This window comes from Spermophilus citellus (genome assembly GCF_964194105.1).
Source record: "Spermophilus citellus genome assembly, chromosome: 19".
Lineage (NCBI taxonomy): Eukaryota > Metazoa > Chordata > Mammalia > Rodentia > Sciuridae > Spermophilus > Spermophilus citellus.
In genome coordinates, this window is record NC_138201.1 from 18,496,707 (window position 1) to 18,524,161 (window position 27,455).

Genomic DNA, 27,455 nt, shown 5'->3' on the forward strand with positions numbered 1-27,455 from the left:
CAGTGGTGAGCTGAGTGGGTGGACGGGTAGATGAATGCAAACTGACTGCCTGACCGCATTAGTGAATCATCGATCATCTATCAATCAGTATTATTATTGGTCATTGGATCATTGGTTCATGGCACACAGGATGGTAGAATAGAGGTCTATGGGTGGCTGGGCCAGTCGCCATCCTGCCCGGTGGAGAACCCCCCTGGAGGGGCCACGCCATCTTCTCTTCCTAGCAGCCGGGTGGGACTCCCTGAGCCGCCACTGTGTGCGAGGCCCGTGTCCCCTCCCCTCAGGGGCCACAGCAGGAGCACCCCCATCTGCTGTCCCGACTGGCTCCTTCCTGACTTGCATCAGCCACAGGCACGTCCCATGGACCTGGGGCACAGTAGCTGCTCAATAAAAACCGGCCCAGCACAGGGACCCCCACACTCACCGGAAAACAGGGGGCAGATCTTCTCCCAGCAGGTGATGCCCCCTTCCGAGGTGTACTGGCCGATAATGACCTCCAGGAAGAACACGGGCAGGCCGCTCCCAAACAGGAAGATGAAATACGGGATGAGAAAGGCACCTGTCAGGGGGCAGGCAGAAGGGACCGAGCGTGAAGGCTGTGGCTCTGACCGTGAGCGGCACCCAAGGTGCTCACTCCCGACCCCTCCCGGCCACCAGAATCTGAGAGAGAGAGAGAATGAGTGACAGGGGGAGGGGGTCAGGGGGGACAAGGGCCAGACTCTCCCGCGTGCCCCCCCCCACCCCAGCCATCTCCAGATCGGCACCCAGTCCTTGGAGCCACAGGGCCTTTGCTTGAGCTGCACCTACGGGCTTGCCTGTCTCAGTAGGGACTGTTCCACCTGCAAGACCCTCTCCGACACCTGCCATGCCCAGAGAAGCAGCTGGAAAGATCTAGAAGGATCTCGGCCGCCATGAGAAACCCCAGGGTGGCTTCTTCTCCAGCTGGTGGGGGGGGGGCAGGGGGTGGGGAGGGGGTGCCAGGGAATGGAGGCGGGGCACAGCTGGGGGACACGGGTCCTACCTGCGTCACTAATGGCTTCAGTGGGTTCCATAAACCCTTTGAAACTGTGGGCAACTTGGGTCTAGGGTGGGTGCTTGGTTCTGAGGAGCGTCTGGGGCCCTCATCACAGTCCCCCAGGGGCCTGAGACCTACGAAAGGTTAAGAAACCAGGCTCTAAGGGAAAAGTCCCCAAAAAGGGTGGCTTCCTAAGGACAGGTGGCACGGGGCCAGGCTTGAGCAAATTCCGACCTACCCAAGCTCTCTCTCCAAGTCCCTAAAACCTCGGGGCCGGGGGGCGGGGTGGCCACAGGACATTGGCACCTCCTTCGCCAGGCAGGATTAAAACAAAACAAAACAAAAAAACACCCCAACCACATGGCCCACGCCTGGCATCCCAGCGGCTCGGGAGGCCGAGGCAGGAGGATCGCGAGTTGGAGGCCAGCCTCAGCCAAAGTTGCTTGAGCAACTCAGTGAGACCCTGTCTCTAAATAAAATGCAAAATAAGGCTGGGGACGGGGCTTAGTGGCCGAATGTCCCCAAGTTCTCTCCCCAGTACCCCTTTCCCCCAAAAAAAGCGAACGTCAAGGAGAGATAAAATGGGGAGCAATAAATCCAGGGGGGTTTACAAAGGGCAAGTGTGAATATTCAACTTTATTCCACCTTTTCAGAGACTAGAGGATCAGAGAGGGTGTGAGGCACCTCAAGGTAACACAGCAAGACTCGGGACAGAACAGGGCCACCCTGATTCTCAGTCACGCTCTTCTCCTGTCTCTATGGTGAGCTGGGGCCAGGGGTGGGACAGGGTGACCGGGGAAGGAAAATCAGGGTGCAGAGAGAAGGCACCCCGACCCTCGGGCAGCAGCCTTCACGCCTCCCCTTGGGTCAACTCCCACCCTGGACTCACCTCCACCATTTTTATAGCAGAGGTACGGGAATCGCCACACGTTGCCCAAGCCCACGAAGCCACCAGCAACGGACAGCACAAAGTCGATCTTGCTGGCCCACTTCTCCCGCTGTGGGGGCTTGCCCTCGGCCTCATCCTCGGGCCGGGTGCCGGGGCTTTTCCCGGGAGACGGCTTCAAGATATCCTTGTGGAAGTCCTTCAGACACTGCAACTTCTCTTTGGTGGCCATCGAATCACTTTCTAGGCAGGGGACACAATGGGACCAAAAGGTGAGGCCGATGCGGTGGGCCCTGGGGGTCGCAGGACGGCCTGATGCTAATTTTGGAGGCTGAGCCAGGAGGATCGAAAGTTGGAGGCCAGCCTCAGCCAAAGCCAGGCCCTCAGCCACTCAGGGAGACCCTGTCTCTAAATAAAATGCAAAACAGGGCTGGGGACGGGGCTCAGGGGTGGGGTGTCCCCTGGGTTCCATCCTGAGTACCCAAAGCATAAAATATAGTCACCCCTGGGGACAAGAGGAGCCCGTCCTGGGGTGCCCCTGGCAGGCACACAGTAGGGCATCAGGCAGCAACCATGGGATCAGTGGTTCCCAGGTGTCTGCAGGTCACCTGGCGCTCGGAGCACAAGACCCCAGCTCTGGGGGTGACGCAGCAGGCCAGGGGGGGTGGCCCGAGGACTTGGGCGAGCAGGCCCGGCCCCAGGGACACCAGGAGACAGCGAGACCCACCTCTTCCTGTCCCTGGCTGGGGTGGGGGACCCCGATTGTTTCCCTGTCTGGCGACACGCAGCCCCGGGCAGCCCACCGGGCCCTTCCTCCGTCTGGTGGGGCATCCGCAAGGCCTTTCTCTGCCTTGTCCCTCAGGGGCCCGGCGGGGCCAGGCCACTGTAAAAATAGCCCCAAAGGCCACTATTGTTCCAGCGGAGCCCCGCGGCCCCCGATGCTTATCGGGACAGCTCATTGTGGGCCGGCTGGGTGGGCCCATAATGGGAGGATGTCTGGGCCTCCCTCCCTCCTGACCCAGACGGCCACGTCCACCCTTTTTAGGGGGGGACAGTGGGTACAGGGGATTGAACTCAGAGATTGCACTTGACCCCTGAGCCCCGTCCCCAGCCCTGTTTTGCATTTTATTTAGAGACAGCGCCTCCCTGAGCGGCTCAGGGCCTGGCTTTGGCTGAGGCTGGCCTCCAACTCACGATCCTCCTGCCTCAGCCTCCCCAGCCGCTGGGATGATAGGCGTGGGTCCCCGTGCCCAGCAAAGGCTGGTTCCCCCCAGGAGCCAGGGCTGGTGGCTGGTGGGGAGCCCGAGAGTCCTCCCTCCATCTCTGGGCTGCAGGACTGACTTCTCACACCAGCAGAGAACCTTCTAGAAACTTGGGGGAGAGCGGTAACTGGAATTCCCCGAGCCCCTTGGGTTCCCTCTGGTTTCCTATGGAACCAAGATTCTAGTTCTTTCCATGGCCAGGGCCCCCCCACCCCGGTCGGGCTGCCTGGGGCTGAACCAGGGTGGTGGGGGGGCCAGGGGGGTGTTGAAGGGACAGGGCAGGTGGCTGTCACCTGCAGGGCTCTGTGGGGTCCTCCCTGCTCCTGGGGAAGGATCCCACTGCCATCTGCAACCAGGAGCTGGAGGACCCTGCTTCTGCCCCCCCCTCACTGGGGCTGGTCCTGCCCCCCCCCAACAAGGGTCCTTCAAATGCAGACGCAGGAGGCTCATTCAGGAGGCCCCTGGAGTCCCCACCCTTCCAAGGACACCTGCTGGCTCAGCTTCTGGCGCCCAACCCCGGTTGCCATGGCGACCACCCAGCTCTGGGCCCAGGCAGCCCCCAGCTCCCCACAGCTCCTTACCCACCCCCCATCTGTCCTCCACAACCTCAACCAACTGCAGCAGAGCCAGATCCCTTTGTCCCTGGGACGCTGGCTTGTCCCCATAAGGAATCCCAGAGTGTCAGCCTTGATCCCAAAGCCGGGAGCTCCTTCCCCCTGCTGGGTGACCTCAGGCAAGTGAGTCAACCTCTCTGGTCAAGGACTTCGGTGCCAGCTGCTGGGATCTGACTGCTCTAATCTTTACCAGCATGGAAAGGCTTCTTCATGCGACTCTGGGTGACATCAGCAAGCTCCAGATGCTCTGAGGTCACTGAGCTGAGCTGGTAGTGCAAGAACACCCAGGCCTTCCCTGTCCCTCTCAGATGGCCCGGCTTGACCTCACGTGACACCCTGGCTGCCGGGCCTCCGCCCATCTCTTATGGATTCCCAATGAGGCCACTCTCCGGGACACTCCAGCAAGGGCACCCCTCGGGGCCGTGAGTGTCCGGCCACGGGCACGGGTCCCCTCTGCCGGCGTCCGACGGTCGATTTTCCTGCCGACATGAGCTGTTTTTCCTGGCCCCGTGCCCAGGGTGATTCTGTAGCGGCCGAGATACATAATTCCTCATTTTAAGAGCTTCCTCTTTGGTTTTGACAGCCACAAGCCATCGTGGTGGCCCTGACCCAGGCGCTCTGGGAGGACGCCTCCCACTTGGCCCGACTCAAAACCCTCGCCGTGTCTCGGTTCCAGGGATGGCGGCCAGATCCAGCCGTGCCTGAAGGCCCACTTGGCAGCAGATCACCTGGTCAAGCTTTGGCCAGATGCAACCCAGGGCAGGCCACACGGGGGTTTGTAAAATAGTCCTTTGGTCCCCAAATTGTTAACCAGCATCAGACGGTCGAGTAGCCACTCTGGGCCAAAAGCTGCTTATAATGACAGTTTCCTGAGCCATCCCCAAATATTCTTATGTTAAAAGCATCGGGGAGCTGAGCGCCGGGGCCCACGCCTGTCATCCCAGCAGCTCAGGAGGCTGAGGCAGGAGGATCGCGAGTTCAAAGCCAGCCTCAGCCAAAGGGAGGCCCTCAGCAGCTCAGGGAGACCCTGTCTCTAAATAAAATTTAAAAAGGGCTGGGGACAGGGCTCAGGGGTTGAGGGCCCCTGGGTTCAATCCCTGGGACCAGAAATAAAAAAAAATAAAAATAAAATAAAAAATAAAGAAGGCAGCTTCAAGCCACAGACCAAATGACAAATTAGGGAACTGGGTTCAAGGGCAAATAGGGAAGTGAAGGGCCCCGTGACCTGATGGGGAGATCAGGGGGGTGAGCTACATGATCAAGGAGGAGGCCCCTGGGGCCCGTCCCTAATGTCTGCCACCCGACCCTCCCCAGGTTCCAATCCCTGGCCCCACTTAAGTGTCTAACAAGCGCCAATCAGTGAATACGATGAGCCGCGTCCGGAGGGGCCTTTTAAGAGCCAAGTGTGGGGGGGTGCAGTCCTGCCATCCAGCCCCTGGAGGCTGAGGCAGGAGGATCCAAAGTTCAAGGCCAGCCTCAGCCATTTAGCAGAGACCCTGTCTCCAAATAAAATCATAAGGGGCTGGGGATATTGCTGGGGGGGGGGGGTAGAAAGCCACTGGATTCAATCCTAAAATTTATTATTAAAAAAGAGAGAGAGAGAGAGAGAGAGAGAGAGAGAGAGGGAGAGGGCAGGGCGCCGTGGCGCACGCCTGTCATCCCAGAGGCTCGGAAGGCTGAGGATCGAGAGTTGGAGGCCAGCCTCAGCCAAAGCGAGGCCCTGAGCCACTCAGGGAGACCTTGTCTCTAAATAAAATGCAAAATAGGGCTGGGGACGGGGCCCAGGGGTGGAGTGGCCCTGGGTTCAATGCCCGGTACCAAAAAAAAGAAAGATTTAATCATTGAGTGGAATCATGCGGTCAGTAGCCTTTGGTCATCTATTTCTGGGCAAAGGCTAACCAACACCCGGGTGGCCTCTTCTGAGCCAAGTTCATCCGGGAAACCAGGTTTTTTGGTTTTGGTTTTGGTCCCAGGGATTGAACCCAGGGGCACTGAACCCCTGAACCCCAGACCCAGCCCGTTTTTCTGTTTTATCACCGACCAGGGCCTCACTCCATGGCTGAGGCTGGCCTCCAACGTGCGATCCTCCTGCCTCAGCCTCCACTGGGAGGACAGGTGTGGGCCCGGTGCCCGGCCTGAGAGGGGGTTTTTAAGGGTTCTCCTGGGGCTTTTGTGGGATTTTCTGATCATTTAATTCCCATCCCTCAGTCTTGTCTCATCCTTAGCTGAGGCCCCTGGACAGGGACCCGCTTGGGACGAGTCACTGGGAGTCCCTGTCCTCGGCCGAGGACCTCCCCCTGGTGACAGTATGAAGGAGACCTCCCTGGGCCCAGAACACAGCTCCCTCGTCCACTCCTGAGCAATGCCCTGGGTGACACCATGGTCACACACACCGGGCTGGGAACAGGGGGTCACTTCCTGCCCCCCCCCACCATGGCCAGAGAGGGGGGTGGGGGCAGGGAGGGGGGGACGCGGTTTTATTAAAGGACCAGGAAGAGCACTGGCCAAGTTCAGGACAAGGACGGGAGGTTCCCCATCCGCTCCCAGGCCACCCAGGGCAGGTTTCAAAGGGACCTCAGGGTGACATTCTCAGGGGCCTGGCCTCTAGAGGAAGGGCGAGCCTCTACCCCAGGGTCAGACCCAGACTCCACATTGGGTAACAGAGGCTGGAGCCGGAGGAGGATAAAGGAGGCCATGTGGAGAGGGGGAGGGGCATCGTGTCCCCCCCTCCCCCGGGTCCAGGTGCTTGGGGACCTGTGGGTCCCACGGGCCAGACCCACCTGAGGATTCTGCACACTGGAAGCTTCTGGAACAGCGGCCTCCAGACTGGGCCTCCCTGGGATGGCCTGGGGGGGGGGGTGTGCTTTGGAGGCTGAGGTTTGGGGACAGGTGACAGGGATCTGCATGCCCTTCCCCCACCGCCCAGGCAGTGAGTCAGCGGGCAACAGGCTCCCCCCCACGGAGCTAGCTGTCACCTCCTGTCCCCAGCAGTGCCACCCCCTCCCCTCCCCCAGCCCCGGGGCGGAGCCTGGCTTTGTGGGACGTGGGTGGGGGCGGGGAGGGGTGGACGGCTCCTGAGGCCCAGCAGCCAGGGCATAAAGAGGCCATGTCCTGGGACTTCCGCTTTTTTAAGCTCTGCAGATTTGTCACCTGGCCTCCTGTCACCTCGCCTAGAAGAGCAAACCCCCGGTGGCGGCCCCTCCCTGGCTCTACACACACACCAAGAAGGGCCCTGGGTGACACAAGTCACAAGGGTGTGGCTAGGGCCCCGGTGCCCACTCAGAACCGGGTGTCCCCGACTCTGTCACCAGGGCTCTGCAGGAAGCCACAGCTCTGTGGCAACCAGTCCCTGCTCCGGGGCCTCGGCCTCAGTGTGACCATCTGGGCAGTGGGCGCAGCAGGGGACGCTCCCAGGGCTGGACGCATCGGCCAGCAGCCTTCCTGCCCGCCTCCACCCTCAGAAGTGGGCCTCCCCTCCGTCACCCTGATCCGGAAGCCAGGTTTCTGGTCACCTGAAACCTGCAGAAGTGTCTGAGCACAGTTCCCCCAAGAGAGTCGCATACAGTGGCGCACGGCGGTCATCCCAGCCCCTGGGGAGGCTGAGGCAGGAGGATCGCAAGTTGGAGGCCAGCCTCAGCCACTTAGGGAGGCCCTAAGCAACTCAGGGAGACCCTGACTCTCAATAAAACACCAAAAGGGCTGGGGACGGGGCTCAGGGGTTCGGTTCCCAGAGATGGAGGAACGCAGCTCTGTCCCCAAGAGCAGACCCCGTGACAAGACAGCCATTGGGAGGCCGGCCTCCTCCGCAGCCCGCACCAGCAGGCCTGGCAAGGGCTCTTCTCCCAGAGCAGAAACCTGGAGGGGACCGTCCCCACAAACATCCCCCACCAGGTGGTATACAGTAGGCGCCAGAGGCTGAGGCGCAAGCCCTTGGTGCAAACCTGGGTAGATGGAACTCATGTCTAAGTCTGTCGGGTCAGCGGATGTTGGTGTCGGGGCGGTGACAGCGGGTGACTTCCAGCCTTTTCTAAGATGGAGCCTAATTGCAGCTACTGCTCGGCTGCAAGAAAAACCGAGCGTTAAAATCCACACCAGGAGCCAACTCAGGACTGGGTGTCCCCAACTCTGTCACCAGGAGCCACAGCTGGGGACCCACTCCCTGCTCCAGACCCTGTCTCTAAATAAAATGCAAAATAGGGCTGGGGAGGGGGCCTCGGTGGCCGAGGGACCCTGGGTTCAATCCCTGGTTCCTCCCCCAAAAAGTCTCCCTAAACCTAGTAGCAGCCTCGACCCTCAGCCTCGACCCTCAGCCACAGCCCTGAAGAGCATCTCCAGGGTCCCAGATGGTGTCTCAGCGCTAAGACTGGGACTCAACAGCCCGGTCCTCCATTCAGCTGCTTCTCCCTGGGCCTCCCTGGCTCTTGGCCTCCTCAGCTACAGGGGCCATGTGGGGGGAGGGGACCTGCTGTCTCTGCCATTAAACTTGACTGAAGGGTGACATGGGTCCCCTGAGTTGGTGGATCTGAGCACAGATGTGGAAACCTGCTGACCACCCCCTCTTCCTGGTTTTGGGGAGGGGACGGGAGACAGTTCCCTCAAGAGCCAAACCGGGTGGCCCACGCCTGTCATTCCCGGCGACTCGGGAGGCCGAGGCAGGAGGATCGAAAGTTGGAGGCCAGCCTCAGCAAATGTAAAAAAAAAATAAAAGTCCCCAGGAGGTGGTAAAGCTAAAATTTGCCAGTCCACACCCCTCAAGGGTGAGCTTGAAGGAGACCGCGAAAGCCCCCTCCGTCCTCTGGGCTCGTGTTGTTCCCTTTCCCAGATGGGAAAACCGAGGCCCGGGTGGCAGAGGAGGAGGAGGTGGTTGGAGTCTGAATAAAAAGCCTCAGCCTCTCCTGTTGGGGGTTCCTCTCTGGGGCTCCCTAGAACAGTTGGGGTTTCCTAGGGTCAGCTCAAGTCCTCTTTCCCAGGCCAAGACACTCTAGAGTTGTCCCCAGATCCCTCCTTGGGGACAACCCTGCCACGCCCTGTGCACCAGCAACCTACCTTGGGTCCGCTTAGGGACTGGCTTAGGAGAGGCTGAGGAGGTGGGAGAAGAGAGGTTCCCATTGGTGGTCCGGGGAAGGGGGCGAGCTGGGCAGGTCCTCAGCGTGGGGACCCTGGTGCCCTCCAAGGAAGACCCCCTTGCCCCTCGGGTCCCCAGGAAGCAGGAAGCCCCCAGGCACTCCCATGTCTGTCCCCTGCACCCTCCCCGCCTTCCAGAAAGACTCTTCTCCTCCTCGGAACCCCATTTCCCAGGTAACCACAGCTGTTGGTGACCTCACAGGACATGAGTCACACAAGAGGCTCTGGGGGTGGGGGGGCAGATGGGAACAGGAGGGGCCGAGCCAAGGTGACTTACGGAAGGGAGGGAGGGAGTCTCAGGACAGACCAGGCCGGGGAGGGCAGGGGATAGCCCACACCTTGGTTCTATGCCTGAAGATATTTTGGCCATGAGGTCACAGTGCGTCTTCCACAGTGGCACAGAATGTCTGCACTTCTTTTTTTCCCAGAAAAATTCAGCTCTCATGAAGGATGCTTAGGTGCCAGCCACTCCTCGGGAGGCTGAGGCAGGAGGATGGCAAATTGGAGGCCGGCCTCCACCACTTAGGTCTCAAAATGAAAAACTTTTTTTTTTTTTTTAAAAAAGGGCTGGGGGGTGTAGTATGATGGTAGATCATTTAGCATGTGGGATGCTCTGGGTTTGGTCCCCAGGCCTAGGCACACACATAAAAGGAGAGGGGGGTTCCTTGGAAGCCACCCACCATTCTTGGTGGATGACGGCTCCTTCCTCAACTCTAATCCTCCCTCCTTTCTCTGGTGGTCACAGATTGCAGAATGTTCTAGAGCCCTGTTCCAGATGGGCTGAGGACCCTGGTTTATCACTGTCACTGTTATAGCGACAGTTATTTTCCTAATTCCAAGATGATGGGATTGAAATGACACGAACTGCACCTAACACTGTGGATCTGGCACTGTACTAGGCAGGAGCCGCTTGTGACTCAGCCTTCAGAGTTTTCTTCTGAAGTCATTTGTCCCTGAGGATAGCTGCTCACTTATCTCCGAATTCATTCCAAAGGTCACTGTCTTCATAGCATCATCGTCTTAAAGGTCTTAGGGGACAAAAGGGGCGTTTCGAAAAGTCTTTAAATTATGCAAAATTCTCTAAATGGGCAGCCAATCCCGGTCAGCCAATCCTGGACAGCCAATCCCGGGCAGCCAATCATGAGCAGCCAATCCTGGGAAGCCAATCCTGAGCAGCCAATCCCGGTCAGCCAATCCTGGACAGCCAATCCCGGTCAGCCAATCCTGGACAGCCAATCCCGGGCAGCCAATCCTGGCAGCCAATCCTGGGAAGCCAATCCTGAGCAGCCAATCCTGGGCAGCCAATCTCAGGCAGCCAATCCTGAGAAGCCAATTCTGAGCAGCCAATCCCAGGAAGCCAATCCCGGGCAGCCAATCCTGAGAAGCCAATCCCAGGCAGCCAATCAGGAGCAGCCAAGAAATCCCAGGCGGCCAATACTGGCTCCCAGGGCTGAGTAGCAGGTGCTGCAGGCTCTACGACCCCAGCGCCCTCAATCCCAGTCAGTCTCACCTAGAAGGCAAGAGACTGCACCCCACTTGGCAGGTGCACCCCACTTGGCAGGTGCACCCCACTTGGCAGTTCAGAGATGTTGGGTGATCTGCTCAAGTTTGCACAGGCAGCAATCAATGAATGGACTCCAGAATCCTAGACAGAACCGAGGTCTGGGGCATAGCCTGGTCCTGTCCTTTGATGCCACTAACTCCGCCCCTACAACCTGATGCAGGAGTAAACGGAATTGCTACTATTTTATTTATTTTTTAAATTTTTAATTAATTATTATTATTTTTTTATGGTGCTGGGGATCCAACCAACAGCATTGCCGATGGCTCCCATCTTCATGGGCTAGATGGCAGGGGCAATAGCTGCAGAGGTGACAGCCAGAGGCCACGTGCTAATAATCCAGTGCTTTCCCATTTAATTTTTCTCCAAGACCCCTGCTGTGACAACTAACTACCCCTCAGGCTAGGGAAGAGATTTTCCTCCCCCAGCCATTTAAACTCAGCCTCTTTAGAGTAATTAGTTGGCTCCAGTACAGAGGTGTGGCTAATCTCCCCAACTAACCAGGGAAAGGGACTGAACCCCAGGGTTTTCTCCTGTTCCACAGCCTCCAAAGACAGAGCCACAGCCTCCCTCCCTTCCTGTGTCCCCAGCTGTCCCCTAGCCCTCCTTGGAGTACCAGAGATTGAACCAGGGGTGCTTAACCACTGAGCCCCATCCCCAGCCCTACTTTATATTTTATTTAGAGACAGGGTCTCGCTGAGTTGCTTAGGGCCACGCTACATTGCTGAGGCTGGCTTTGAAGTCGCCATCCTCCTGTCTCAGACTCCCAAACTGCTAGAATTAGGGGCATGCGTCCCCAGAGCCGACTTGAACTGTCACTCTTGAGCCACCACAGGGCTTCATCAGCTCCCCCACCCTGTGCACAGGCTGGGCTATGGGAAAAAAAGTCTCCTTTTCCTCCTCGGGCACAAAGGATACCTGCGATTTAGGCCATCTCTATAAATAGCCAAGAAATCCATTCTTTTTAATTGACTCCTATTATTTATTTGGTCAATCAGCTCCTCTGGCCCCCCTGATGGTCGAGTCCTATATTAATTCCTCCCTGACACTGTCACTGGAGAGGAGGCAGCCTCCTGGCCTCCCCAGTTTTCTCCTTGAATTCCACAGCAGCCTCCTTTGGAGACCGTGCCACGTAGATCCGCCTGTCTCTGTCACCTCCGCCTGTCTCTGTCACCTCCGCCTGGCCTGCAGCTCTTAAGATTTTAGTGGGAAGCCAATGAGTCACTTGCCAGCTGCAGGCGGTGACCTCAGGAATGTGGCTTCCCCCTCGGAGCCTCAGTTCCACCATCTGTGAAATGGGCTCTCTCCAAAGACACGTGAGAAAGCTGGAGGTAGCGCCTCAGTGCACAATCGGATTTGCTCCCCGGGGAAACTGGACACGGCCTCACCCCCCGGGGACGATCAGATGTCTTTTATTTCATGTGTTTGCAGGACAAATCCGGACGGTGGCCCTTCTTTAGCACCCAGCTAAGCCCTGGGAAGAGAGGAAATCAAACACCCCGGCTTGGAGGTGGGTCACCAAGGGACAATACCAGGTCAACGCGCTTTCTCCGTTGGGTGCCCTGTGGTCAAACAGGCACATTCTGCAGAGGGGCCTCTGGCGGTGGCACTGCGGTCCCCTCCCTCCCAAGGCACCTCAGGCGCTCCCCAAACCACGTGAGTCTGCAAAGTAGGTTAGCCATCTCATTAGAGTGGCTCTCCTCCGGGGACCTGTGGCCACGCCTTCGATTCTCCTGCAGCCGTGTCTGGGTGAGGGCAGAGGACAGGTGTCCAGACAACCAGGAGACATCGGTCGCTGCCTTGAAGGGACACTTGGGACCAGGAAATGAGGACTTCTGGTTCCGAGGGGCTGGGTCCACAAAATGAGTCAAGACCAATCACTGGGTGTGACATCTGAGGTCACCCAACAAGACCACCTGCTCAGCTCCACCCTCCTCCCCAGAATGCAGGCCACTCCCCAGCCAGCCAGGCCACGCCCTATCTGACCTGGTCTCCCCCAACTGATGAGGGTATGCCCCATCCCACCAGACCACGCCCAGTCTCGCCAGGCCACGCCCAGTCTCGCCAGGCCACGCCCATTCATGCCAGGCCACGCCCCATCCCACCAGGGGCACGCCCCATCCAATATGGGTCTCCCCCAACTGACAAGACCACGCCCCATCCGACCAAGCCACGCCCAGCCTGTCCAGGCCACGCCCAGTCCTGCCAGGGGCACGCCCCGTCCAACCTGTCTCGCCTCCAACTGACAAGACCACGCCCCATCTGATGAAGCCACGCCCAGTCCTGTTAGGCCACGCCCAGTCCTGCCAGGGGCACGCCCCATCCAATATGGGTCTCCCCCAACTGACAAGACCATGCCCCATCCGACCAAGCCACGCCCAGTCTGTCCAGGCCACGCCCAGTCCTGCCAGGGTCACGCCCCATCCAACCAGGCTCTCTCCCAACTGGCAAGACCACGCCCCATCAGACCAAGCCACAGCCACTCCGGTTAGGCCACGCCCACTCATGCCAGGGGCACGCCCCATCCAACCAGGCTCTCCCCCAACTGACAAGGGCACGCCCCATCCATCCAGGCCACACCCCATCCATCCAGGCCCCGCCCAGCCCCGCCAAGGGCACGCCCCATCTAACCCGACTCTCCCCCAACTGACAAGAGCCAACCCCATCCAACCAGGCCACGCCCAGTCCTGCCAGGCCACGCCCAGTCCCGCCAGGCCACGCCCCATCCGGCCAGACCACGCCCAAATTAGCTTGCAGAAGTTCCCCACGCACTTTGGCTCTCGGCCAGGCCTTGACAGAGCACTTCCGCTTCCCAGGGTGCCCTTCCTGTGCCCACCGCACAGCCTGCTGTCACTCAGAACATCTGGCAACATTTTGCAACACTGTGTGTCCAAAGCATCCTCCTCACCAAGGACTGGGGACCTGGCTGGGTGACACAGTGCTTGTCCTCCTCCCTGCGGAGCGCTCAGACTAAACAGGGAGCAGGTCACCTTCAGGTCCCCAAGGGCCACCACAGGCAAAGTCCACCACTTCAGGATGACTGTGGGGGCACTTTCGATTCTCAATTTTTGGTGGCACAGAGTTCCCCCAAACTTCCCCCGCCATCAAATACTCCCCCTGAGACTTCACCTCACTCAACGGAGCTGGCAGAGAGAGAGGTGACAATGGGACGCTTCTCAATGCCTGGAAAGGCCAAAGGTCCTCACCCCATGAAGCTGAGATGACCCAGAAACGTCCAGCAGGCTGGGCCACACGGGCGTCACTCAGCCCAGAGACGGTGACTCCGGTTTTGCCTCTTGTAGGGTAAGAGACACGTCGAGGGTTTGAATGAGTAAATGTCACTTAAGTCACCCTGAGAACACTTTAGTATGACCGTGATTGAGACACAGAAATGTTTGCACTTGTGCTTTTCAAATTCCAGAGCTCTGTGGGTGTCTCTGACCCAGTAAATCCTCCAGGTGGCTCGGGAGGCTGAGGCAGGAGGATCTCGAGGAGTTCAAAGTCAGCCTCAGCCAAAGGGAGGCCCTAAGCAACTCAGGGAGACCCTGTCTCTAGATAAGATACAAAATAGGGCTGGGGACGGGGCTCAGGGGTCGAGGGCCCCCCAGTTCAGTACCCAGTATGCCCTCCCCAAGAAGAAGTACCACCCAAAATCCCGTGTAGGTGCCATGAAGGGTGGGCCAGTTATATGGTGAGCTGGGCCAAGGCTACTGCTTTCCCTAAACAGGACAAGACCCCGTGGGGACACGGGAACTTATTTTCCTTTTCTTTCTGGGGATCCACGCAGGGGCGCTTCATCACTGAGCCCCCGTCCCCAGCCCTTTTTATTTTTAATTTTGAGACAGGGTCTCGCTGAGTTGCTTAGGGCCTCGCTTTTGCTGAGGCTGGCCTTGAACCTGAGATCCTCCTGCCTCGGCCTCCCGATGCTCTCCCATTCTGACAGTGGGCAACTCTGGTCTCTGAACGCCTCTGGCAATTTCTAAACGGAATTTCTGTCCTTAAGAAAGAAAATATTCCCCTTAGACTCTTGCCAGGACTAACAGCCACCACGGAAGATACCCCCGGGGGGTGTCCTCAAGGAGACCCGAGCTTTCCTGTCACACAGGTTGGGCCAGAAGAGAGGCACCTGCCTCTCCTGCTCTTTGTGAGGCCCCCATCTCGTGGCATCTGGATAACCGCACTGAAACCCGGGCTCCCCGTCCTGACACGCGGCTTGGAGCTCTGTAGCTGTCCCCCTTGAGCCCCAATTTGCTTCCCTGTCACCCGAGTTCAGTAAAAAACTGCCTTATGAAGCCGGGCGCAGTGGCCCACACTGGTCACCCTTGGGAGGCTGGGGCAGGAAGATCTCAAGGTGGAGGCCAGCCTCAGCGACTTAGCAAAACTCTTGTCTCCAAATCAAAAGCGCTGGGGATGTGGCTCAGTGAGTGGTTTAATGTCCCTGGTTCAACTCCCAGTCACTACCAGCAGCTCCTCGGGAGGCCCAGGCAGGAGGATCACGAGTTCAAAGCCAGCCTCAGCCAAAGCGAGGCCCTAAGCAACTCAGGGAGACCCTGTCTCTAAATAAAATGCAAAATAGGGCTGGGGACAGGGTTCAGGGGTTCAGCACCCCTGGGTTCAAGGCCCAGTACCCCCCCCAAAAAAAAGAGAGCAATCTCGGAGCACTGCATGGAGGAGGTGTCAAACACCTCTAAGCCGCTCTAAGCCTCAGTGGTCTCTTCTGCAAAATGGGCTTCCCAAGTGGGCACCCCCCGAACAAGTCTCCAAAAGGCTCTCGCCACCGGCCACCTCTGATTATGGCCAATAAAGCCGCCCGCCCCGCCCACGCGCACCTACTTCATCCTGGACACGGTCCAGCCTCTTGGGAGAGGGCTCTTTCCCAAGGCCCGTGGCTACTCATTAACTGGCAGATAGGCCCCCGTCAGGGAGGGGGAAGGGGCTGGACTTGGAGTCTGCTCCTGGCCTGAGGCTTTGGGGACAGTGCCGCACCCTGTGGGTACCCGGGTCAGATGCACCGGATTCCACCTCTTCACAGCCGTTGGCAAACCTGGGAGAGGTCACTTCGCCTCTCTGGGCCTCAGTTTCCCCATCTGTAGATTGGCACTACGGGGTGAGGCACCCGGGTTGGGGGGTCCTTCCGTCAGTCAGCGTCGGACTCACTCAGCTGGGATGTCTACCCCAAAAAAGGGAGGAGCCAGGAGCTATGCCTGTGCGTCCCAGCCGCTCGGGAGGCTGAGGCAGGAGGATGGCAAACTGGAGGCCAGCCTCAGCCACTTAGCGAGGCCCTAAGCAACTCAGCGAGACCCTGTCTCTAAATAAAACATAAATTAATGACAGAAGCCACCCGGGGAAACACCAAAGAGGATCAGACAAGAAACCCGAGCTTCAGAGTTTTGGGGAGTCTATATTACAAGATATATTTTTCACTGAATGCCAGAATTAAGGGATTTTCGATTTTCCGAGGTTGAAAATCAGTTAATAAATCGGCCCAAAGAGGAAGAATCTATCCATTCAACGGCTTCTAGAGACACCAGTGTGATCCTGACCGAAAAGCCAGCAAACAAATGCCATCCACGGAGTGTCACCAGGGCCTATAGATTAGCTATCAGAGCTGTGGCCTGATAATCCACACAATGGCCCTTGCTCTTTCGAAATACCTGGGGGAACTGGGGTCAAGAGGGAGCTGCCTTCCGCCCCAGTGATTCAGCAAAAGCAAAACAAACCCAACAAAAGAAAAAAAAATGCATGTGACTATTTTTATAGAACTAAGGACAGAGGGGACAAAAGGAATATAGTTAATATTAAGTGTAAGGACATCGAAGTGAGGGGGTGTCAGGTGTTGCCAGCCAATCTCTGGCAATGTCTCTGAAAGTTTGCAATATATTTTTTTTTCCAATAGAAAGTTTAAGTGGGGCCGAGCTTTGGTGGCCTGCACCTGTCATCGCAGCAGCTGTGGAGGCCGAGGCATGAGGATCGCAAGTTGGAGGCCAGCCTCAGCCACTTAGTGAGGCCCTGAGCAACTCAAGATAAAAAATGCAAAGGACCCGGGATGGGGCTCTGGGGTCCAATACTTCTGGGTTCAGTTCCAAAAAAAAAAAAAGTTTAAGTTTTTAAGAAGTTTAATGGGGAACAGGGGCCCATGGCTGTAATCCCAGCCACTAGAGGCTGAGGCAGGAGGATCAAAAGCTGGAGGCCAGACTCAGCAATTGAGTGAGACCCTGTCTCTGTGGTTCAATGTCCTATTTAACGTGTCCTGGCTTAGATCTGCCACACCACCCCAACCAAAAAGTTTAACAAACAGATCAGAGATAATTATTATTATTGATATTATTATTTGAGTAAATTATTATTACTATTTTATTATTATGATTATCATTATTATTAAAGTACTAATTATTTATTATTATTATTATTATTATTGTTATTATGCATGTGACCCACCATCTCTAATCTCCACCCCTGACCAGACAGAATTGGGACCAGAGCCCGAGTGCCCCAGCTCACCCTGTGCCTTGGACCGACTGGTTCCCCCTTTTTTTGGGGGGTGGGTACTGGGGATTGAAGGCGAGGCGCTTAACCCCTGAGCCCCGTCCCCAGCCCTTTTTCTATTTTATTTTGCTAAGTGGCTGAGGCTGGCCTCCAACTTGTGATCCTCCTGCCTCAGCCTCCAACTCTCTGGGATTCCAGCCGTGGGCCACTGCAGCCCAGCTGGTGGCCCCCACTTCCAGGATCAACTCAGCAAAGCTCTGTCCCTCCCCACCAGACGCAGGCAAAGCTGTCCCCGAGAGAGGCCAGCGCAGGCAGGCCGGGCAGGCACACAGGAGACAGGCCACCTCCAGGTGACATGAACCAAGTCCTGGGTTGTCAGGAGTCTGTTTTCTCCTTGAGGCTGGGGGAGGCCCTGAGGTCCCCCCCAGATGGGGGTCATCCCTGCCCCAGGGGAGGCAGCAGCTCCACGGAGGGGGGGTGTCAAGAGCTACTTACATTTCGGAGCCTCCTCAGAAGGGACTGTGGTTCTGGTCTTGCACCTACGGCAGAGAAGAGAAAGAGAGACTGTGAGCGCCCAGGGACACCAAACCCCCAAGGGACAGGGACCGGGAAAACCACAGGTGTGGCTCAACAGGTGTGTGCGCAGGTGGGCAGGGGCGGGGGGTGCGCCTGTCATCCCAGCAGCTGGGGAGGCTGAGGCAGGAGGATCGCAAGGTGGAGGCCAGCCTCAGAAATTTAGCCAGGCCCTGAGCCACTCAGGGAGACCCTGTCCCTAAATAAAATCGAAAAAGGGCTGGGGACAGGGCTCAGGGGTGAAGCGCCCCTGGGTTCAATCCTTGGACTCCACAAATTTTCCTGCTGATCTTCCAAGAACTGGGAACAGCCTCCAAATAGCTCCTCACCCCAGGCCCTTGGGCTGACATCCAATCCCGCTGCGGGGCCTTGACCCGACAGGCTGCCTGGGGACACTGGCTGTCTGCAAGGGCCTGGCCGGCTCCAGGTTGGCCCCTGATTGACATCCGACTTGGCTGCTGGGAAAAGCCTCCCGCGGCTCTTGGATCGGGGACACTTGGGCTCGTAAGAGGCTTCCCACCCGCATCCTTTCCAAGGTGGCGCGAGCCCAGGGGACCGGACTGTGCCAGCTCCAGCCTGGTGACCTTGGGCCAGCAACCTGCCCTCAGCTGGGGGCCTCGGGGTTTTCCATGACAGATTGGGACCCCCCCCCCCGTATATCTGGGTGCGTTTGTGCATTGATTTATTTTCCATTTTGCGGTGGAGACTCGGCCTCCTGGACTCCAGAGATCTTCCAGCCTCAACCCCAAAATCCCAACCCCAAGGAGCAGGTCAGGCCCCGAGATCCTGCATTTCCAACCAGCCCCCCCCCCCGGCTGTGTCCCTGCCACTGTTTGGGGGACGACCCTGAAGGGTGAAGGAAATAGAATAACAGGCTGGACAAGGTGGTGCCCACCCTGTCATCCCAGAGACTGGGGAGGCTGAGGCAGGAGGATCGCAAGTTGGAGGCCAGCCTCAGCCACTTAGTGAGACCCCAAGCAACTCCGGGAGACCCTGGCTGTAAATAAAAAAGGGGGTTCTGGGGGCGCGGCCGAGTGGTGAAGAGCTCCCTGGGTTCAACCCCCGGTGACAAAAAAATTAATAATTGTCAAATAAACTACTGGTGAGTCCCCAGTGGAGGTGAGAAGGGACACGGGTCCCACATCTCTGCCTGGCGAGGGGCCATCCATCCTGGTTGGGAACTCGGTCACGGTCCAGGTAATAAATATAGGGGAAAGGGCCTTCCTGGTGACAGATTTGGGTCTTTCCAGAACAGTCTTTGTTCCACTCTGCACAAGGCTCAATCTTTGATGTTCAAAGACAGAAATCGTCCTGTGCTGCTAGGACCTAAGGCAGAAGCCAGTCCCCGGGCTGCCCTGGAGCTGGGGGACGTTCAGCAGGAGGCCACCGTGGGGCCTCGACCTGCCTCCTGCACCCCTCGCGCCGAAAGCAAATCCACAAGCACCAAGCAGCCCGACCAGAGACTCTAGGCTGAAGGGTTGAAGTTGCACAGCACAGACATTCCTCTCTCTCCCTTGTCTGCTGCCCAGAGTCATGACCTTGAACTCCCTGGAAGCAGGACATCCGTGTCCAACCTGCCTGAATAGGATGGGTGTCCCATGCCCAGCCCCGGGCGCTTCAGGACAGGGCACAGCACCAAAGGGGTACTGTGCCGCTCCGCACCACCCACGGTGTGCATGCTCGAGGCAGGGCGGGGACAGGAGGGGGTCCACGCAACACCTCCCACTGTGGCCTCAAGTCATTTTGCAAAGCAAAACCAACAGTCGGGGCGCGGTGGTGCACGTCTGCCATCCCAGCGGCTCGGGAGGCTGAGGCAGGAGGATCGCAAATTGGGAGGCCAGCCTCGACAACTGAGCAAGATCCTGTCTCCAAATTAAAAATTAAAAGAAATAAAACATTTAAAAATGGCTCAGCTCCTGGGTTGAGGACCCAGCCCTAATAAGAATCAGTTTATAGAACCAAGTGGGACCAGGGGTACAGGGTGGTGGCTCCGGAGCACTTCTGTGGGAGGCACAAGAGACGCCTCAGGACAGAAATAGATCCCCGGGTACCTGTGGGAAGGAGCTGGGGGCTCATTTTTTCTCTTTTTTCCTTTTGAAGGTTCGTTCTCATCTCGAATCTTCTACTAATCCTGGCAGAAAAACCCACATAAATTCCTGTATTTTCCTAAAACCTGGAGGCTACACCTCAGCTCAGAAAAATCCGCACCCAAAGTGGCCTTAGGACACCTGGAAAAACCCGTAGGACAACGGTACCCTCCAAGTGGACCCAGGGGGACGCGGTGACCTGCACCCCCACAGAGGGGTCTCTGCGCCCAAGCGCTCGGGAGTCTTCTAACCCCATCTGTGTGGTCTCGGCCGGCGAGGACCAGAGAGGGCAAGGGAGACCACGAGGTCACACAGCAAGTCAGAGACCCGAGAGGCATTCAAACCCTGGAGTCCTCGGGCCCAATAATGACTCTTTGGATTTTCCAAAGGGCTTCCGCGGTTACTCATTAACCCCAACTCCAGGAGGGTGTTGGTCCGTTTTGTTCAACAGCCACATCACCGCGGCCTGGCACAACGACATATAAGGACCCGCTGGTGCCAGGCACGGCGGGTGGCACACGCTGTAAACTCGGCGCCTGGGGAGGCTGAGGCAAGAGGATCGCACCTTTGGAGGCCAGCCTCAATTATTGAGTGAGGCCCAAAGCAGCTGAGCGAGACTCGATCTCCAAATAAAAAATAAATAAATAAAAAGGGGCTGGGGACAGGGACTCCGTGGTTCAATGTCCCTGGGTTCAACCTCTGGCACCCCTCCCCCCCCCCAAAAAAAAGAAGTCCAAACCACGGGCCTCCTTTTGGGAGTCAGGGAGGCTGATATCCTCAATGTCTGTGCTGAGCACCTACTACAGGCCCGATCCCTATGATGGACACTGTGGCTTCTGTCCCCAGTCCTCAGTGTGCCCTGCATCCGGTGGATCAAGTTGTTCAAGCTGGCCTCCACCTTGCAATCCTCCTGCCTCAGCCTCCCGAGCTCTATTCCACAAAGCACTAGGGAGCCACAGAAGGCTCTTGAGCAGGAGTGTGGTGTTTTGAGAAGTTGGCTCCCGGAGGCCACAGCGAGGGGACACGGTGGCTGCCCAGGAGGGCTTTGGTGACATGGGCCTGCAGAACTAAATGAAGGTGCCTATCAGCCCTGAGCCAGAGGGCGGGGCCCTGGGGACCTCCCCCTTCCGGCAGCACCCAAGGAGCATGACTCGGCCCAGACCCAAGCCACCGCACTCCCCACCCCCCAGCAACTGGCAACCTCGGGTGGAGGACTTTCCGCTGGAAAGAGGACGGTGGCAGTGACTCACTTGGCACTTTTACTGTGACAAGTCACCATGGCAACGGGACTTGCAGAAGGCCCCTCCTCGGGCCCGTCCCAGGAGCCACGTCCCCGGCCTTTTTGATATTTTTAATTTTGAGACAGGGTCTGGCTTCAGTTGCTTAAGGCCTCTCTAAATGGCTAAGGCTGGCCTCCACCTTACGATCCTCCTGCCTCGGCCTCCCAAGCTGCTGGGATTATAGGCCAGGCCCGGCCCCATCTTGGATTCTTGGATTCAGGACGCCCTCCCCTGTGCCCCTTGCGGAGGGGACTCTTACCTAACCCCACCTGGGAACAGTGCTTCTTTTGAGGGCTTTATCTTCCCCTGCTGATAAATGTGTCCCTCAGACCTCAGCCTCCTGCTCCGGAAAGTGGGTGGGCAGGTTGACTGCATGACCTCACTCACGGTGCCCACGCTCCACCGTCGAACGGACCCCTCTTGGTCACACCTGTCCCCGGGTCCTGTTTGCCCACCCTTGGCGTCATCACCTGGATTGTTCATTAACCTCCTCCTGATAGACCTCTTGGTATATACTCCCTCCTCCAGTGAGGCTGAGCACAGGGACCATTTTCTTTACGCCTGGCGTGCAATAGGTGCTCAATAAATACTGGCGGTAGAGCCAGTGGGACAGAGACGGGCTGAGGCATGGAGGGGACTCTGCCGTCTGTGGTCCTTCTACCCTGTCCTAAGTCATTTATCTGATGAGCTCAGGTGCAGAACTTCCACGGGAAGAAGGGATAGTCAATGTGGGTTCCTAGCCGGGGCGTGAGGATCGCAAGTTGGAGGCCAGCCTGGGCCATTCTTTGCAAGACCCTGTCTCAAAATAAAATAATAATAATAATAATAATAATAATAAAAGGGCCTGAACTGGGGCTTGGTGACGCACACCTGTCATCCCAGCGACCGGGGAGGCTGAGGCAGGAGGATCACAAGTTGGAGGCCAGCCTCAGCCACTTAGGGAGGCTCTAAGCCACTTAGACCCTGTCTCAAAATTAATAATAATAATAATAATAATAATAATAATAATAATAATAAGGACTGGGGAACATGAGCTTCTCACGATCCTCCTGCCTCAGCCTCCCCAGTAACTGGGACAACAGGTGTGTGCTCACACCACCATGTGGCTTAGTTTTTAATTTTTTTTTTTTTTTTTTGGTACCAGGGATTGAACCCAGGGCCACTCCACCCCTGAGTCCCCTCCCCAGCCCTATTTTGCATTTTATTTAGAGACAGGGTCTCGCTGAGTGGCTCAGGGCCTCGCTGTTGCTGAGGCTGGCTTGGAACCCGCGATCCTCCTGCCTCAGCCTCCCCAGCTCCTGGGATGAGAGGCCCAGGCCATTCTTCTGACCTGGGGACAGTTAGGGCAGCTGCCCCTCCTCCAGCCTGAGCCACACCCCGGGGCCCTTTGTTTTAGGTGATTTGTTTCTAGAAACAGAAAAGCAAATTCCTGCTCCTAAGCCCCAACCCGAGCCCAAGCCTCAGCTCGGATTTCCCAAGGCAGCCATTGCCCAGGTGAGGCGGGAGGAGAAGCCCATAAGTCACCCTGGGACTCCCAGGACGGCCACTCCCCCATGTTTCCAGAAATTCTTAGGCAAGACTCGCTGGCACAGAAGACGCTTTGTACCCTAACCCATGGCTGGGCCACCCTGCGACTCCTGGAACCCCAGCAGCCTCGTTCTCACCATGAGGGCTCTCCAGGCTGGACTGGCTTCAGTCCTGCTGTCCCCAAATCCTGTTTGTCTCCCTGCTGACCTCAGAATACAGCCCCAGGCCCAGCCAGCCAGCCCTCGGGTTCCTCGACCATCTGGCTTCTGCGGAATCTAACCCTGGATGGAGGCTGAAGGAGGAGGATCATAAGGTGGAGGCCAGCCTCAGCACCTTAGCAAGGTCCTGCTGGGCATTTCCAGAACCAGAGCTCCTCCCCAGAAGCCATGGAGTCAAACCAAAGCCGTTGACCAGGGCAGGTTGGCCAATGTGGAAAAGTGAGATACAGCCCCCAGAGAATCAGGGGCCGGGCACGGTGACGCACACCTGTCATCCCAGCAGCTCAGGAGGCTGGGGCAGGAGGATCACTAGTTGGAGGCCAGCCTCAGCCACTTAGAGTCTAAGCAGCTCAGGGAGACCCTGTCTCTAAATAAAATACGAAAAAAAGAGCTGAGGATGGGGTTCAGAGGTTGAAAGCCTCTGAATTGGACCTCTGGTACCCCACCCCCCCAAAAAAGAACCTGGCTCTTGCTCACAGTGTTTTATCATCCGGGATCTTTGGAAAGACTTGTGGAGAAGGAACAGCTCCCAAGTCCCCTGACAGATGGACAGAAGGACAAACTGGGTTGGAAAACAGAGTATCCACAGCCCAGAGCGCCTCTCGGGAGGCTGAGGGTGGCCCCAGGAATGGAATAGAACCAGGGCTCCCTGAGAAGGCACAGAGAAAAGAATCGGGTACCTAAAGTGATGTCCCCGTGGGTCCCATTCACTCCCCGGCCAGCCCTGAGGACTGGGGGTGCCCTACTTCAGCCTCCACTTGCCAGGAAGTCAGTGACCACAGCTCCCAATCTGCCACCGTCCCACAAAGACAAAGTCTTCTAGGTGGGTCTCAGTTGGCCCATCTGTGAAATGGGCACAGCGACCCCTCAGGGTCTCGGGACTCTGCCCAGCAGAGGTGGCCCTGGATGGCTCAGGATGAGGAGAGGAAAATTGGGAGAGGCAGCCGTGCCAGGGTGTCCCCAAAGGACAAGCGCTCAAGAGGGCACGGTGGCCCTGGCCACATACCACAGCCACCCTGGAGCGCTCGTGACACCCACTAATCGTCAGCTCTGCGGCCCAGCTGGGCTTTGCAGCTTACCACAGCTTAGGGCGCCTCATCTCCCCCAATCCCCTCAAGGAGGCGTGGGGCTGGCCCGTGGGTGTCCTGGCTGCCTGGACGGTCCAGCTGAGGTTCAAAGAGAGACTCACCCAAGGTCACCATGGAGACAGAGCCCAGCTCAGCTGCCCAGAGCCCAGCTGCCGGCGGCCTCTGGGATCCTGGGCTTCACCTGCCCAGGGGGCCGCAGGCCACGCCCACTTTCCAGATGAGGAAACCGAGGTCCAGCCAAGGTGGCCCAAGGTCAAGAGCAGGCAGAACCATGGGGGGGGGGACACAGCCTCTGGCCATTCTGCCAGTCCCACAGGGCTGTGGATTGTCAGCCTGGGGTCCTCGGGTGGCCCTGGAACCTGCCTGAAACATCACCCAGGTGACAAGCCTTCCCCACCCCCACCATGGCCACCTCCTCACGCCCACCCCACGGTGGCTCCCCGGGTGACTCCCCGGTCCCTGGTTGAGGGAGACAGGCGGTTGCTAAGCGCTCCCCGCTCTCTCCCTTAAAAATAAACTCCTTCTGGCTGGGAGACGCTGGACCAGGTCCCCTCCCTGGAAGCCACCAAAAAACATAAATTAATTAATTAAATAAAATTCTTTTTTTTTTTTTTTTCATTTTACAAAGACCTCCCTGGGTGACATTGATTCAGGGCCCTGATTTGCTCAAGTCCAAAGGGAGCCCCCGAATCCCCAGACCCCTCCGTGGAAGGTGTTGGGTGGCTGCTGAGTTGATTTATGTCCCCAGGCAGGAAATGGGGGCCAGGCTGGTCCTGGGGGAGGCTGGGATCTGGCAGGAGCCGGGGCAGTGACCAAAATAGCCAAGCCGGTGGCCCTGCCCAGCACACACCTCCCTCTGGGTATCCAAGAGGGACGGAGGGTGGCCTGCAGTTCCCCTTCCAGAAGGTCTGGGGCAGGGGACGGGGAGGTGGTCCCCCCCAGAGTCCCCCCCTGGGCAGCCTCCCTAGTGGGAGGGGCTGTGAGCCTCCAAAGCAAAAGAGGAACCCGCAGGAGGAAGGGGAAGCCTGAGCGAGATGTGCCCCACGGGCGCTGCCCGCGGTCGCCTGGCTGTCCCTGCCGGGGCCTGGGTCCCGCCACTCAGGGCCACCTGCACACACACACACACAGAGGCAGCGCGGTCAAGCCATGCCTCCTGGTCACCTCTCCTTCCCATGCGGTCCCCGCCCTGCAGAACCCGTTCGGGCCACCGAACCCCTTTTGGCACGGGGTGGGGGGGTGGGGGGACACCCTCCCAGGCACAGCCCAGGGACACAGATCACAGGAGCCAGCCACCACACTCAGGGACACACACACACACACGTGCGCAGGGCCAGGGACTCCCTCGGAGACACGGTCACACCCGGGTTCACGCTCACGGGGACCCGCGCGCGACAGAGGGCACAAGTCCCCGGGAGCCACAGCCACACACCGCCCGCAGGTACGCGCGCGCGCAGCCCGGGAGACCCGGAGAATGGCACGCGGCACTGGGTCGCCCATGTGCACGCGATGCAGGCGACATGGAGAAACGGCCACCTCGGTCCACGGGGACCACCATCCCGGGGACCGCCACCCCGGGGACGGAGGCGGACGGACAGACCCCCAGACGCGCACACACCTGCCGCCGCACCGCGAGCCCGAGAGACCTTTGGGCTGGGGTTGGGGGGTGGGGACAATCACACCGTCCCCCCCCCCCCGCGGGACGGGCGACCCCCCTGGGTCCCTCCCTCGGATGGACATGGACCGGCCAGGACCTGGAGACGGGGAGGTGGCCCGAGCGCGGGATCCGGGGGGCAGGGGACGGCGGTGCGCGCCCAGCTCCGTGTCCCCTCGGGTACCTGCGGTGGCCTCCGCGCTGCGCTCGGCGGCCGGCGCCCCGGGTTCCAGTGGTCAGGAGCGCTGCCCGGGTGGCTCGGTCCCCGGCCCCCTCGGCGGGCTGTGCGCCGCGATGTCCCTCGGGGCGTCTCTGGGCTCGAGGTTCCCGATCGCGGGGCACTGGGCCACCCGAGCGCGGCGGCGGCGGCGGCGGCGGCGGTGGCCAGGCTCCGGGACTCGGCGCTGGCCGCGGTGCGGAGGACGCGGTAATTTATAAGCGGCTTCTTCCTGACCTCGCGTGTCTGTTGTCTGCACAGGCAGCGCTCAGCATCGCCCATCCTGCTGGGTGGAAAAATACCAGCTCGGCCGGGCCGGGGGCGGGGCCGGGGCGGGGCCAGGGCGGGGCCGGGCCGGGCCGGGGCGGGGCCCGGCCGGGATGGGGGCCGGGCCTGGGCGGGGCCTGGGCGGGGCCTGGTGAGGCCGGCCCGGTGCCTGGGCGGGGCCTGGGCGGGGCCTGGTGGAGCCGGCCTGGTACCTGGGCGGGGACGGGGCGGGGCCTCAAGGCTCAGCCCCGCCCCGCGCGCGCAGACACACACGCGCACACACATGCACACACACAGGCTCGCAGGCACGCACGCGCGCACGGGCTCGGTCACACAAAGAGCCCGGGCTCGCCTCGCCGAGCGCGCGCGCACACACCCTCCGACCGCGCAGGGGACGCTGGCGGGTGCCAAGGGGTTCAGCCTGTCCTTTGGCCCCTTGCAGATGAAGAGCCAAAAGGGATCCAGGACCCCCCCACCCCATCCCTCGCTCCCCTCCCCCCACCCGGGTCCCCTTTTCCTAACCAGGATCCCCAAGCCCTTCCCCTGTCACCCATGCACCTGGATTGGGGGAGGAGCACATGGGGTGGCCACGTTCCAAAGTACCTGGGGCCTGTCCTCCAGGGAGTCCTCTGGAGCCATCCCATGGGGTCACCAGGCTGGGTTTGTGCCTTTGCAAAATGGGCACCATCAGTAACCCCCCCTCCACCCCCCACCCCCCCAGGGTGGCCTGAGGTCCTGGTTGTGACAGCCCTGGTGACTGGGATAGCACAGCACTGCAGCGCAGGCTGGAAGCCCACCCACTTTGGAGTCCGAGTCAGGAAGGTTCCCAATTCTAGTCCAGGCAGAGCAATTTAGCAGGACCCTGTGTCAAAATTTACAAAAAAAAGAAGTCAAAAGGGCTGGGGATGTGGCTAAAGAGCAAAGTGCCCCCCTCCCCAGATTGCATCCCCAGGGTCTGGGGGCTGTGGAGGGAGGTGACGTTCCAGAATCGTAGCTTTGCCATGGCTGTGTGACTCTGGGCAAATCACTCAGAGTCTCTGTGCCTTGCTTTTCCTCCTCTAAAATAGACACCAAAAAACGGTGGCAAGTATCTCCCCCCAGCTGCCAAGACAGAGGAGAGGCAAGCTGAACCACTTAAAGAGCTCAAAACCGCTCCTGGCACCCAAGAAGTGCCAAGCGAGTGTCAGTTAATGCGACTATTTTTAAATGGAGCCGTAGACTGCGCCCTTATTACTGCTCTTATTTGAATGAGCTGCTCCTCAGAGACCATCTTGCGCATCCACACCCCGGCAGGGACCAAGGAGGTGCTGTGTGACCTATGGCAAAGTCTTTTCCCTCTCTGATCCCCCAACGTTTTCTGCCTCCTTCTATGCACCTCTCTCCTGGGCATCCTCAGCAAGCCCCTGGGTTGGTGGCAATACCAGCTCTAGCCAACACCACGATGCACTGTCCCCTCGTGGCCCTCGCCCAGTACCTTCTGTACCCTTCTCTAGGGACCCCAGGTGCACACTTGGGGACCATCGGGATGGATCTGGTCCTTGCCCCCCCACCTTTGAATCCAGGAGCTTGTCACAAGTCTGGCTCGTAGTAGATGCTCAA

The 27,455-nt window shown here is 58.7% G+C and overlaps 1 protein-coding gene across 6 annotated transcripts in view; it reads right to left on the reverse strand.

The window, feature by feature from the left end:
* The window catches only part of SLC6A6 (solute carrier family 6 member 6), a 53,133-nt gene extending 27,480 nt beyond the window's left edge, over positions 1-25,653 (reverse strand). The window contains exons 1-4 of one of the 6 annotated variants that reach the window (XM_081276215.1): positions 25,557-25,653; positions 17,444-17,487; positions 1,905-2,140; positions 425-559 (exon numbers count right to left, since the gene is read on the reverse strand). In XM_081276215.1, coding sequence (XP_081132341.1) covers positions 425-559; positions 1,905-2,133 — 364 coding nt within the window. In that variant the 5' untranslated portion in view covers positions 2,134-2,140; positions 17,444-17,487; positions 25,557-25,653. Of the gene's footprint in view, positions 1-424; positions 560-1,021; positions 1,157-1,904; positions 2,145-7,718; positions 7,838-17,443; positions 17,488-25,472; positions 25,494-25,556 lie in introns of those variants that run through there. The other 5 variants (XM_081276213.1, XM_081276214.1, XM_081276212.1 and 2 more) reach the window with 5 other exon arrangements.
* Between the last annotated feature and the right edge of the window lie 1,802 nt (positions 25,654-27,455).